Raw genomic sequence first — 12747 nt, forward strand, 5'->3', positions numbered from 1 at the left:
ACATTAAACATGGAATAGCTAAGTCCTCAGCTTCTGGCTCTTTCTTGTGACCCACATTTTCCCTTCCACATGTCCATTTTTTTACAGCACACTTTTGCAAGATGACCTGCTTCCAGCAAACCTGGCATTCTATTTCTCCCCACATCTAAAGCAATAGTGTATGTTCTTAGGGAGATATCTCTGTGTGCTTAAACATTCATTTGCTAGGTGTAGAATGCTGGGCAATCTGTGCATGGGTGCCCATGACTCTTAGGCTATCTACTTGCTGGTTAGTGCATCCCTGTAAATCCAAAGTCTGCTGTGCATCTACTTTCATGCCTTGTGCTATTTCCAGAGGTGTTTTTTAAAATCTAAGGTGCACTCTGCCAACAGATGTCTCTGAATTCTTTCATCACCGGTACCACAGATAAGTCTATTCTGCAACATGGCATTTAATATAGTTCCAAAAATCACAGTGCTCTGATAAATGATGCAGTTCTGCTACCAAAACTGCCACGGACATTCCAGGTTGTTGGGAGAAACTGTTAAATATAAAACTGCACAATCTGTGATGGCATGGAGTTATGATGCATGACAACTTTAACAAGCTCACCAAAGGGCACTGGGCTTTTCTGGTACTGAATCCATTCTTCCTGCTCTTCAATTTTTTCATATGTGGCCATTTTTCTTTGCAATTAAAAACAAGGTTTTCACTTATTCACATAGAACTTGCTGGTTGTTGTTTTCAGTTTATCCTCAGTGCCAAAATAGTGTTTGGAGACCCAAAGCAAATTAGAACTGAAGAAAGGAGGTCTTTCGTTCTGGTACAGGTTCATATAGACAGCAAAGCAGCATCCATCTTTGAAAAACTTCCTCACACACCTCCACAACCCTCTGGAGTATGCTCAGTACCGCGTTAGAGCTTCTAACAGTAAATAGCTATTCTCGTACTGGCCACCAGCTCGCAATACACAACAAAAATACCTACATTATTTTTCCCCTACAGAGAAATGTTGTTTGTATGGCTGCAAAACATAGTTCTCCCAAGTAATCACCTTACAATTCAGGCAGGGTGCTGATTCCTATCCCTACAAGAGGCATTCCTATACCTACTTTTCCAACTGCCATATATTTAGAGCTGAAGTCAGAGATTTACGAAAGAACATAAGGTAGTCAGATGGCCAAATCTCATTGAATTTCAGTGCAAACCAGAGTGATGTACAAGGATATTTGTGTTTTTATAATGGACAATACTTTAAGGGTAAAGAACATGATCTGCATCAAGGATGCTCAAGTATATGTGAATGAGTTAAAAATGTACAGCAGCATGAGAGTATCAAACATCTACAGGCTGAGGAACTTGCTAACCTTTCACCAAGATGCAGAGTACTGTAGCCTTGTATACCATAGGGTAGAGAAGAGACAGGAGGAGACACTAACAAATCCAGAGATAGCTTTAGTTAGCTAGCTGGACACAGTGAGATTAAATCGGTTCTCCCCAACTCCCAGAATTAGTAACATATCCTGTGCTGACGAGTGCCATCTGACAGGAAGCAGATTCTCTCACGACACTGCCATAAAGCTGGTGATTTCCAGGAAGATACCACTGATCTACACTGGTGTAAATGAGAGGAGAATCAGGTCCAGGCTCTTTATAAGACCTGGCCTGGGCTACAACTTGTGGAATGGACTGCTAACTGCACCACACCCATGGTTGTAGCTGCTGCAGTTAGCCTGAGCTTCATTTATATTTTTATACCTTTTTGACTAATATGGGGTTCTTAAGGCACCCAAGAACTGGCATGGGAATTGTCTATTCTTCTGTTCTGGAGATTCTGCTTCATTCCCAGTGCCTCTTTCCCCTGCTCACCATCAACATTCTAGTACACGTTCCATTTGACTAGGAGGGCAAAAGGTGCAGTCACCTCAGGTCACTGCCACCTGGTTTTGTCTACAAAGAAATATGGTATTCTTCAGTAATGGTCCCAAACACGACATCTTATGGGCTTGCTTGGGTGGCTCTGAAAATCCTCTACTAGAATACTATAGTATTGTTTTTTTAAGAGGTACCTGATTTCTACTGCACTGCTCTTAGCCCTGGTCTCCGTCTTGACAAGGTTAAGTGCTGCTCTTGACCACTAGGGCTTTTCAGACCTTCACTGCCAGTCCACCTGCCTGCCTGTCAGACTCCCAATACTAATTCTTAATGTATTTCTAATTTGTGCCAAGAGCTTCTAGATACAGCCTCTTCATAGTAAAAGTGTGACATGAAAGCCAAATGCAGCCCACAGGGTTCTACTGTCTCTGTTACAGAGAAACATGGGCCTGTGTACTACGCATCTATATGGTTCATTGCAAACTGGACCCTGTAGTCTCAGTGGGTTATGTCTCCCTACTAAAGATAAGAACAACCATAATCTACTACGTTTTGTACAAGTTACACTCCCTGCAGATTACCAACATAGTTCACAGATGGGTAAAACTGAATGGACCAGATGCTGGTCTTTTCTGAGGCTCTCACAATATAATATGGTACTGACCAAGAAAGAAATTACTCACACACTTACTAAATCTGCCTTCTGATCTCCCCTTCCCTGTTGCCTATCCCTCAAAGAATTTGTCACTTACTATTTTAATAAAATGCTTATATTGAATATATACACATATGCAGCAGAATAACAGACTAAAATTCTTCCTGGACTCTCTTTATGCAGCACCAGAGTAGAAGCAAATATTTTTTGAAGTTACAGTAAGAAACTAATTAGATCTCCCTTAAACTTTTATTAAAATGTAAGCTTGCTTAGCAGTTAGGCTCTTCTAAGATTTCACACAGCTTTAATAAAAAGTGTATTGTATTACAATTCGCAATATCCATTAGTTATGTTTCCCTTTGAGACATGTTCTGTCCATTCAAAGAAAGTCCAGATAAGGTTGTTTTAGTTATCTATGAAATCCTGAACATCAACAACCCAAGACTTAAAAGAATACAGTGCTGCCAAAGCTCCATCTTTCTGAAGAAATGCACTAGTGAGGTCATCAACATGTGATCATTACAGATTGCATGGCATTTTTTGTTAACCCCAGTTACTTGAGCTGACATTTGGCCAGGATGTCATATTCTGCCTACTTAACTACAACTTCAGCTCAGTATGGTATTCTTCCTTGTTCCTTACCCTAATCTGTTGCGTAGCATTGCGGGGTGAGGTTAAAGTGATGCTGTGTTGCAATCCACTCTGACTACATTTCAGCTGTGTATGCAATGACCTGTTTGTGGAACAGATTGTGTCGCAACTAGCAATCCTTCTGGATGAAAGGTGCTGTATAAATGCAAGACTATGGTATTATCTGGCAATTCACTTCCTGCTATGGCCATTTCAGCAAAGGGTAAAGAGGGTGTCCATGGACCAACGAACTGCTTATTTTACTGTACTGCATCCATTTCATGACCTGACAAAACAATGTAAATCAGGGATAAGTCAATAATAGTACAGCCCACCAAACTATATTAAGTCTTACAGAGAAAAGCATAAGCATTTGCCCAAGCTATTTGCTGAGGAGGATTCCCAGGGCCAGAGTGTCAAAGGTATTTAGGTGCCTAAAGATGTAGATAGATACTAGTGGGGATTTCAAACCTACCTAAGCAAGTTAGGTGCCTACATGCTTTAGAAAAGCCCACTAGATATCTATTTGCATTTTAAGGCAGCTAAATTCCTTTACAAATCTCGGCTCCAGTACCACAGCTCTACAATTTAGTTGAGAGAAATTTCTTCTTTCACCTGAAGGGACACACATGACAATGAATGCCACATCACTGCTTTAAAACAATGCCACTGAAGTAGTTATGTTTGAAAGTATCCTACTTGTGTAAGACCAGCAAAATCGAAGAGGTATCACACAGAGTACACATAAATGTGTGTGAAACATATCTATACTAGAGATGGACCAAATATTGGTTAGACTTCCTGATCTGTCTGACTACCATTCTGCCCACAATACTTCACCTGATGACAGGTAGTCACAGCCAGTTTTCTCTGACTTCATCCCTAGAAGCACTGCTCCATAAATTACCACTTTCGGCTTGTGTTGTTACTGTGGTGGTGGCACTACCAAGAGTAACAACATCTTCCTGGGATCAGCAGACATCATGCTGTTTTACTCTTTGGAGAATAGGTCACCTGTATGATGAGATCCTGCAAGCCCTACAGAAGTCACTGAGTGTGTGAAGAATGTAGGATCAAGGCCAAAACTTTTCACTTCTCCCAGGACAAATCAGAATGCCAAATTTGTCAGAAAAAGGGATTTACTGGTTTTTGGTATTTTGGCCACAGCTCTGAATTGAATCACAAACTGCAGTCTAGATCTCTCTCTTCTTCCCCTCTCTTTCTGTTAAGGGTATGTGTGTACCCCTATAAATGTGTGTGATAGAAGCACTGCTATATTTAACAATGGTCTGGTCACAGAATTATAGCGTGGCCTTTAAAATTTGTCTTGGTCTGGCACTGGGACCAAGATATTAGTCTGGAAACTAACTTTTTATTGTAATGCAACTTGTTGAAAGAGCTGTTTGGCCTTTACAGAAGTCTAAAAGATAAACACTTCCCATTTTTGTATGCTCCTGTGCTGTAGCTCAGGAAACCTTCTTAAAGTAAGCTTGTGTAGGTCCATAACATAGATGAGGAACATAGGAACCTCCTGCTTTGAGCAGGGGGTTCCTGCTTTGAGCAGGGGGTTGGACTAGATGACCTTCTGGGGTCCCTTCCAACCCTGATATTCTATGATTCTATGATTCTATGAGGCCTGTGTGATAGTTTAAAAATAAAACTAACAACCACCCATTTCTTTAACATAGCCAAGATATTGAGATTTGAACAGCTACTGCTCATCCCAGTACAAGATTTCTCAATATAGGAAAGTCCATATAAACATATTAAAGGGACACCAGCCAGCCCAAATTTAGCCCAGAATATATGTTTTGTTAAAAACCAGCGTTTATCAACTGAAAGGCCAATAGAAATGTTTCTGTGATTTATATATATTTCCAATTGAAACAGATTTTTCTTTTCAATAAGTTTACACTGCCATGTTGCATCTGCATCTAAATTGTACCCCGTCACACTTGTGCATGAGATCCTGACACTGAAATCAGATAGAAAAGCAGACTGATCGCATACAAAAGTGAAAAATGGTAGTCTACTTTTCATTATCCAAGCTATCTGAAAGACAAAAAGGAAACAAAGATCATGACTACTGAAAAGTAAATAAGAGGTTTAAAAATTTAATTTTTCATGCAGCCCTATAGGGTGCTATTATAATCCGCAGTACGGAGATGTATCTTTCTGGATGGATGGACAATTTTCTTTAGTAATGTTACTATATATAATCTATAAAAACACAGAGAGACATAAATTTTAACCTGACTGTCTCTCTAACATTGTAACTCAACATTTAAAGGCAGCAGCAGCTGAAGAATTTGTGGGCTCCAAAGTTGTGTGCCCCTTCTGCCCCCAAATAACCATGTTGCAATGTCCAGTGTTCAAAGAGAGTAATTTGTGTGGAGGAGGAGCATGTAGGGTAAAGCGGCCTTTACAAAGGCGCATCTTTCCCTGGGAAGGTACATTCACTATGATGGACTGTGGTACCTCTGAAAGACCATGCATGTATTGGCTCATCAGAAATATCTGAATGAACTGGCGATAAGAGTCATTCATCCATGGCTAGGTCAGTGTAGTCAAAATGTGAGAAATGAACTCTATCCAAAGCAGGGAAATGCCACCATCCTTCCTCTTCAAATTGTCTGCTGCGGGTAGCCTCATGCTGTGTCATGATATTGCAATGATTACAATCCCAATCCTGCATCAGGATTCACTAATGCAAATTCTGTCTGGGTGCAGAGTTCTGCAGTAGCAGATCCCAGTGCAGACTCAGGGCTTTGGGGGGGTTGATGTTGAATCAGTACATGACAGCACTGCCCTGTGCTGTTGTGACACAGTATTACCATTTATTAAGGTAATGTTGCAAGGTGTAAATACCAGCTTAGTATATCATGACAGAAGCTCCCCACTGGCATGACTGCTGCTATATACGTGACAGGGAAGATCAGTCTCCTCAAGTCCAAACATTGGCCTTCCGTGACACTAGTAATTATTACAAGTATTTTAATACCAGCCCTGTATCAAAAAGCCACCTTTTCAAAAAAACAGTGACTAACTACAAAGTGATGCAGTAAAACATAAAAAAACTTTTCAGTAAATCAGGTAAATAATATGCATTTTAAACATTAAATACAAATATTTACATAACTAAGGGCTCGATCCTGCAAGCCCTCTCTATGGAAAACTCTGATCAACTCCACTGGCAGTCCCATGCATGGCGGGAGAGGAAAGCTTATAGGATTGGGTGCTAACTGAAACAGGTCCCAAGAAGCAGTAAGAGTCCAGGATATCATAGTTCTTTTCAATACAAATTTACAAAATACATTATAACTGTCCATTCAGCAAAAAATAAAACATTTTTAAAATTGGGTGAACACATATTTATAAAATAGACCATCACGGTCCCTAAAGAGGTAGCACATTGATATGTACTTATACTTCCCATCCTACAATTCTATAATTCTATGTGAAAGATGACAGTAGCTATTGTCAGCTCTCATATGCTTATTTATTTGCTTAAGAGGCCTGGAGCATTTTTAATGCTAATTGTTAAACGTAAAAAAAAAAGAAATGTTGCCTTCAAATAGACACAAGGGATTGAAATCAGTGAGTAAAATTCATTTCAGTCCAAAAATTTCACTCATTGATGTTAGTTACTGCATGGATCTACAAGCAGAACTGGTTCCTAAGATTCTGATTTAAAATGATATTGTCAAAGTATTTTTCAGTAGAGTATTTTTTTAATTAACTTGCTTCTGCTAATCCTTGGAAATTCAAAACTGATATGTTACTCCTTGCCAACATTTTGTTTTCTCTAGAGTACAAACACTCTGGTTTGTTAGTCTAGGTTCTCTGGCATAGACTTAAATACAAATAATAGCATTTTGTCTCTGGACAAAAACACAAACCACAAAATATTACGTAGACTTACAAATTGATGCAATAAAGAATAGGCCAAGTTTCTGAAGCATACAGTGTCAATTTAACTATGCTAAAGCAAGACATCTCAGAAATCTAGCTAAAACTGTATTTCTATAGTACATCCCATTGTGCCTATGCATTGTAGGGTGTCAAAAGACAGTGTGATCTTACATAGCATTGGTTCTGCAATATTTAGGCATAGCATGGAATGAGTAAGTGGCAGTTTTAGTTTTAACTCTAATGGACTGATTTTGATCCTGGCTTCCATTTTTGAGGCACAGTTTTGGAGATACAAATGCAGGCCCAGATTTTCAAAAGTGACTATTAATTTGGGGTACCTTGATTTTGGACAGCTCAGCTTGAAAAAACAGGAACCAGTTCAAGGTGTTGACCACCCAAAACTTTAGTCAAAGTCAGTGGGAGGTTCAGGTACTCAATGCCTCTGAAAATAAAGCTCAAGCCTTCTGAAGTTGGGTACCCAAAAACCAAAGCACCTAAAAATAGTGGATTTTGGAAATGTTGGCCTCAATTCTCTGATTTGCAGGCACAACTAGACAGTCATGAATATGGCCCAACACTGCAAACACTTACACATATGCATAACTTGATGCACAGGAGTAGACCATTAACTTCAATAGGACTACACACCTATATAAAGTTAAGCATGTGCATAAGTGAGCCTGTATTTGGACAAAATTATGCCAGTAGAAAAAGGTTTTACATTCTGAATTTTCTTTCTTTGGAATTTAAGTAAGATCCTTAACAATATCTGAATATGTTTTTTGTGTTTTTTATGTACTCACGTGTATGTATACAAATATGTCTATTTGCACAGATCAATACTGTATGAATACACACCCACCCACAAACATACATCCTTATTTGCACACATTCAAAGTTCTTTAAATACAATGCCTCTGATCAGTAATCATTAGGCTATGGCACCACATTCTTCCAGGATTATTGAGTTACAGAAAAAGAAAACAGTAACTTACATATACTGTATATGGAAAAAAAAGAGGAACGTCTGGACATTACACTCAAAAGCTTAAAACACACACCATGCTACCAGTTTTCCAATTAGGAATAAGAATATTGGAATGAGTCTGGTATAAATATGATAAACAAGGGCAGCTTTTGTAAGAGGATATTTTAAATAATAAATATGTGGATCGTTTGAAATTTAAATTAGTACCAAGTTAGTGAGCAAAAAGTTCTTCCCCCAAACAGATCACTCCTGGGACCCTTTCCTCTTGTGTTTAAGTTCCTGCAGGCGTTCCTCACGGCCCTGAGCGTGCTGAGTTCCCACTTTGTGGGCTGTCTCTGTGGCCGCTAGGTCAATCTGTGCATATTTGGTTGAGCCGCCCCCTGAAAAAAAACACAAATACAACTGTATATACAAATATAACTGTACTATCATGCATTTCTGGGAAAGGCTGATCGAGAGGTTAACTCACTAGCCTGGGCTGTGAAAGGCCTGGGTTCAATCCCTGCCTACCACAGACTTCCTCTGTGATGTTGGGTAAGTAAGTTAGAGACGGAGGACTTGTGGCACCTTAGAGACTAACCAATTTATTAGAGCATAAGCTTTCGTGAGCTACAGCTCACTTCCTCAGATGCATATCGTGGAAACTGCAGCAGGCTTTATATATACACAGAGAATATGAAACAATACCTACTCCCACCCCACTGTCCTGCTGGTAATAGCTTATCTAAAGTGATCATCAGGTGGGCCATTTCCAGCACAAATCCAGGTTTTCTCACCCTCCACCCCCCCACACAAATTCACTCTCCTGCTGGTGATAGCCCATCCAAAGTGACAACTCTTTACACAATGTGCATGACAATCAAGTTGGGCTATTTCCTGCACAAATTCATCTGGACCCATGGAAAAGAAGCCCTTGAGGAATTCCACCATGATTTCAACAATTTCCATCCCACCACCAACCTCAGCCTGGTCCAGTCCACAGAAGAGATCCACTTCCTGGACACTACAGTGCTAATAAACAATGGTCACATAAACACCACCCTATACCGGAAACCTACTGACCGCTATTCCTACCTGCATGCCTCCAGCTTTCACCCTGACCACACCACACGATCCATCGTCTACAGCCAAGCTCTGCGATACAACCGCATTTGCTCCAACCCCTCAGACAGAGACAAACACCTACAAGATCTCTGTCAAGCTTTCTTACAACTACAATACCCACCTGCAGAAGTAAAGAAACAGATTGATAGAGCCAGAAGAGTTCCCAGAAGTTACCTACTACAGGACAGGCCTAACAAAGAAAATAACAGAACGCCGCTAGCCGTCACCTTCAGCCCCCAACTAAAACCCCTCCAACGCATTATTAAGGATCTACAACCTATCCTAAAGGATGACCCAACACTCTCACAAATCTTGGGAGACAGGCCAGTCCTTGCCTACAGACAGCCCCGCAACCTGAAGCAAATACTCACCAACAACCACATACCACACAACAGAACCACTAACCCAGGAACTTATCCTTGCAACAAAGCCCGTTGCCAATTGTACCCACATATCTATTCAGGGGACACCATCACAGGGCCTAATAACATCAGCCACACTATCAGAGGCTCGTTCACCTGCACATCCACCAATGTGATATATGCCATCATGTGCCAGCAATGCCCCTCTGCCATATACATTGGTCAAACTGGACAGTCTCTACGTAAAAGAATAAATGGACACAAATCAGATGTCAAGAATTATAACATTCATAAATCAGTCGGAGAACACTTCAATCTCTCTGGTCACGCAATCACAGACATGAAGGTCGCTATCTTAAAACAAAAAAACTTCAAATCCAGACTCCAGCGAGAAACTGCTGAATTGGAATTCATTTGCAAATTGGATACTATTAATTTAGGCTTAAATAGAGACTGGGAGTGGCTAAGTCATTATGCAAGGTAGCCTGTTTCCTCTTGTTTTTTCCTACCCCCCCCCCCCCCGATGTTCTGGTTTAACTTGGATTTAAACTTGAAGAGTGGTCAGTTTGGATGAGCTATTACCAGCAGGAGAGTGAGTTTGTGTGTGTATGGGGGTGGGGGGATGTGAGAAAACCTGGATTTGTGCAGGAAATAGCCCAACTTGATTGTCATGCACATTGTGTAAAGAGTTGTCACTTTGGATGGGCTATCACCAGCAGGAGAGTGAATTTGTGGGGGGGGGAGGGTGAGAAAACCTGGATTTGTGCTGGAAATGGCCCACCTGATGATCACTTTAGATAAGCTATTACCAGCAGGACAGTGGGGTGGGAGTAGGTATTGTTTCATATTCTCTGTGTATATATAAAGCCTGCTGCAGTTTCCACGATATGCATCTGAGGAAGTGAGCTGTAGCTCACGAAAGCTTATGCTCTAATAAATTGGTTAGTCTCTAAGGTGCCACAAGTCCTCCTTTTCTTTTTGCGAATACAGACTAACACGGCTGTTACTCTGAAACCTAAGTTAGAGACGGATTTTTAAAACGTTTTAGATGCCACTTGACTGAGGGGAGCAATGCCTCACCCCAGGCAGCCGGCCACCTCATGGAATTTTCAATCCTGCGTTGGGTGACTCCACGTAACCTAAGCTCCATGTAGCTGTCCCCTGTGCATGGAGACAGCTAAGCCCCTAAGAAAGGGATTTTTCAGAGCCAACGAGCTGAGTAGGGAGCCGGCTCAGCTAACCAAAATTGAAATGGCAGCGAGAGGAGAGGGGCTGTGACGTTTTGGGGCTTCACCCAGACCAGAAAGGGGTCGTGTCACTGCCTGCCTTGTAACCATGTGCTGTGCAGCTATGACTCAGTTCCCTGACACCAGCAGCCTGTTCACATCACAGTGGCCTCCCCCTGGCTTCCACCAGCCTAGTTGCAGGGCAACACCAACAGCCCTTCCAGTCCCACATCTCCCCAAAACCGTCTCCCCCCGCAGTGTCCAGCCTCTATCCCAGGATACTCACAGAAGTTATTAGGTTTACTGCCTCCAAAGAGACACAGAGCACACACCAGCCTGTTAGTTTAGACTTCACCCTTCAGTTTAAACACACAGCACTGAGATGGTTTTATAATAAAACAAGAATAAGTTTATTATTAACTAACAGATATTTAAGTGATAATATATAAGAATCGAAAACAAACATGGTTACAAACAAAACATGTTTCTGGTGGCTAAAACTTAATTTCAGCCAAGGTGGATTTGATTCAGACAGGTGGATAGAGCCCTCTTTAATGTTTTTAATGAAGTAAATCCTAATGGAAACTGCGTGATCATGGGAGACTTTAACTTCCCAGATATAGACTGGAGGACGAGTGCTAGTAATAATAATATGGCTCAGATTTTCCTCAATGCGATAGCTGATGGATTCCTTCATCAAGTAGTTGCTGAACCGACTTGAGGGAATGCCATTTTAGATTTGATTTTGGCGAGTAGTGAGGACCTCATAGAAGAAATGGTTGTAGGGGACAATCTTGGTTCAAGTGATCATGAGCTAATTCAGTTCAAACTGAATGGAAGGACAAACAAAAATAAATCTGTGACTAGGGTTTTTGATTTCAAATGGGCTGACTTTCAAAAATTAAGGAAATTAGTTAGGGAAGTGGATTGGACTGAAGAATTCATGGATCTAAAGGCAGAGGAGGCCTGGGATTACTTTAAGTCAAAGCTGCAGAAGCTATTGGAAGCCTGAATCCCAAGAAAGGGGAAAAAATTCATAGGCAGGAGTTTTAGACCAAGCTGGATGAGCAAGCATCTCAGAGAGGTGATTAAGAAAAAGCAGAAAGCATACAGGGAGTGGAAGATAGGAGGGATCACCAAGGAAAGCTACCTTATTGAGGTCAGAACACATAGGGATAAAATGAGACAGGCTAAAAGTCAAGTAGAGTTGGACCTTGCAAAGGGAATTAAAACCAATAGTAAAAGGTTCTATAGCCATATAAATAAGAAGAAAACAAAGAAAGAAGAAGTGGGACCGCTAAACACTGAGGATGGAGTGGAGATTAAGGATAATCTAGGCATGGCCCAATATCTAAACAAATACTTTGCCTCAGTCTTTAATAAGGCTAATGAGGATCTTAGGGATAATGGTAGCATGACAAATGGGAATGAGGCTATGGAGGTAGATATTACCACATTTGAGGTAGAAACGAAACTCGAACAGTTTAATGGGACTAAATCGGGGGGCCCAGATAATCTTCATCCAAAAATATTAAAGGAATTGGCACATGAAATTGCAAGCCCATTAGCAAGAATTTCTAATGAATCTGTAAACTCAGGGGTTGTACCGTATGATTGGAGAATTGCTAACACAGTTCCTATTTTTAAGAAAGGGAAAAAAAGTGATCCAGGTAACTACAGGCCTGTTAGTTTGACATCTGTAGTATGCAAGGTCTTGGAAAAAATTTTGAAGGAAAAAGTAGTTAAGTACATTGAGGTCAATGGTAAATGGGACAAAATAGAACATGGTTTTACAAAAGGTAGATCGTGTCAAACCAACCTGATCTCCTTTTTTGGGAAAGTAACAGATTTTTTAGACAAAGGAAACGCAGTGGATCTAATTTACCTAGATTTCAGTAAGGCGTTTGATATGGTGCCACATGGGGAATTGTTAGTTAAATGGGAAAAGATGGGGATCAATATGAACACTGAAAGGTGGATAAGGAATTGGTTAACAGGGAGACTACAGCGGGTCA

At 40.7% G+C, this 12747-nt stretch overlaps 1 protein-coding gene across 1 annotated transcript in view; it reads right to left on the minus strand.

Moving 5' to 3' along the window:
• Window positions 1-8283: 8283 nt before the first annotated feature.
• DOK7 (docking protein 7) overlaps window positions 8284-12747 on the minus strand; it is a 108233-nt gene continuing 103769 nt past the window's right edge. The window contains exon 12 of the mRNA XM_073343207.1: window positions 8284-8420. Within this exon, the coding sequence (XP_073199308.1) occupies window positions 8284-8420 (137 nt within the window). The remainder of the gene's footprint in view (window positions 8421-12747) is intronic.

Source organism: Lepidochelys kempii, chromosome 4 (genome assembly GCF_965140265.1).
Source record: "Lepidochelys kempii isolate rLepKem1 chromosome 4, rLepKem1.hap2, whole genome shotgun sequence".
In the NCBI taxonomy this organism is placed as follows: domain Eukaryota; kingdom Metazoa; phylum Chordata; order Testudines; family Cheloniidae; genus Lepidochelys; species Lepidochelys kempii.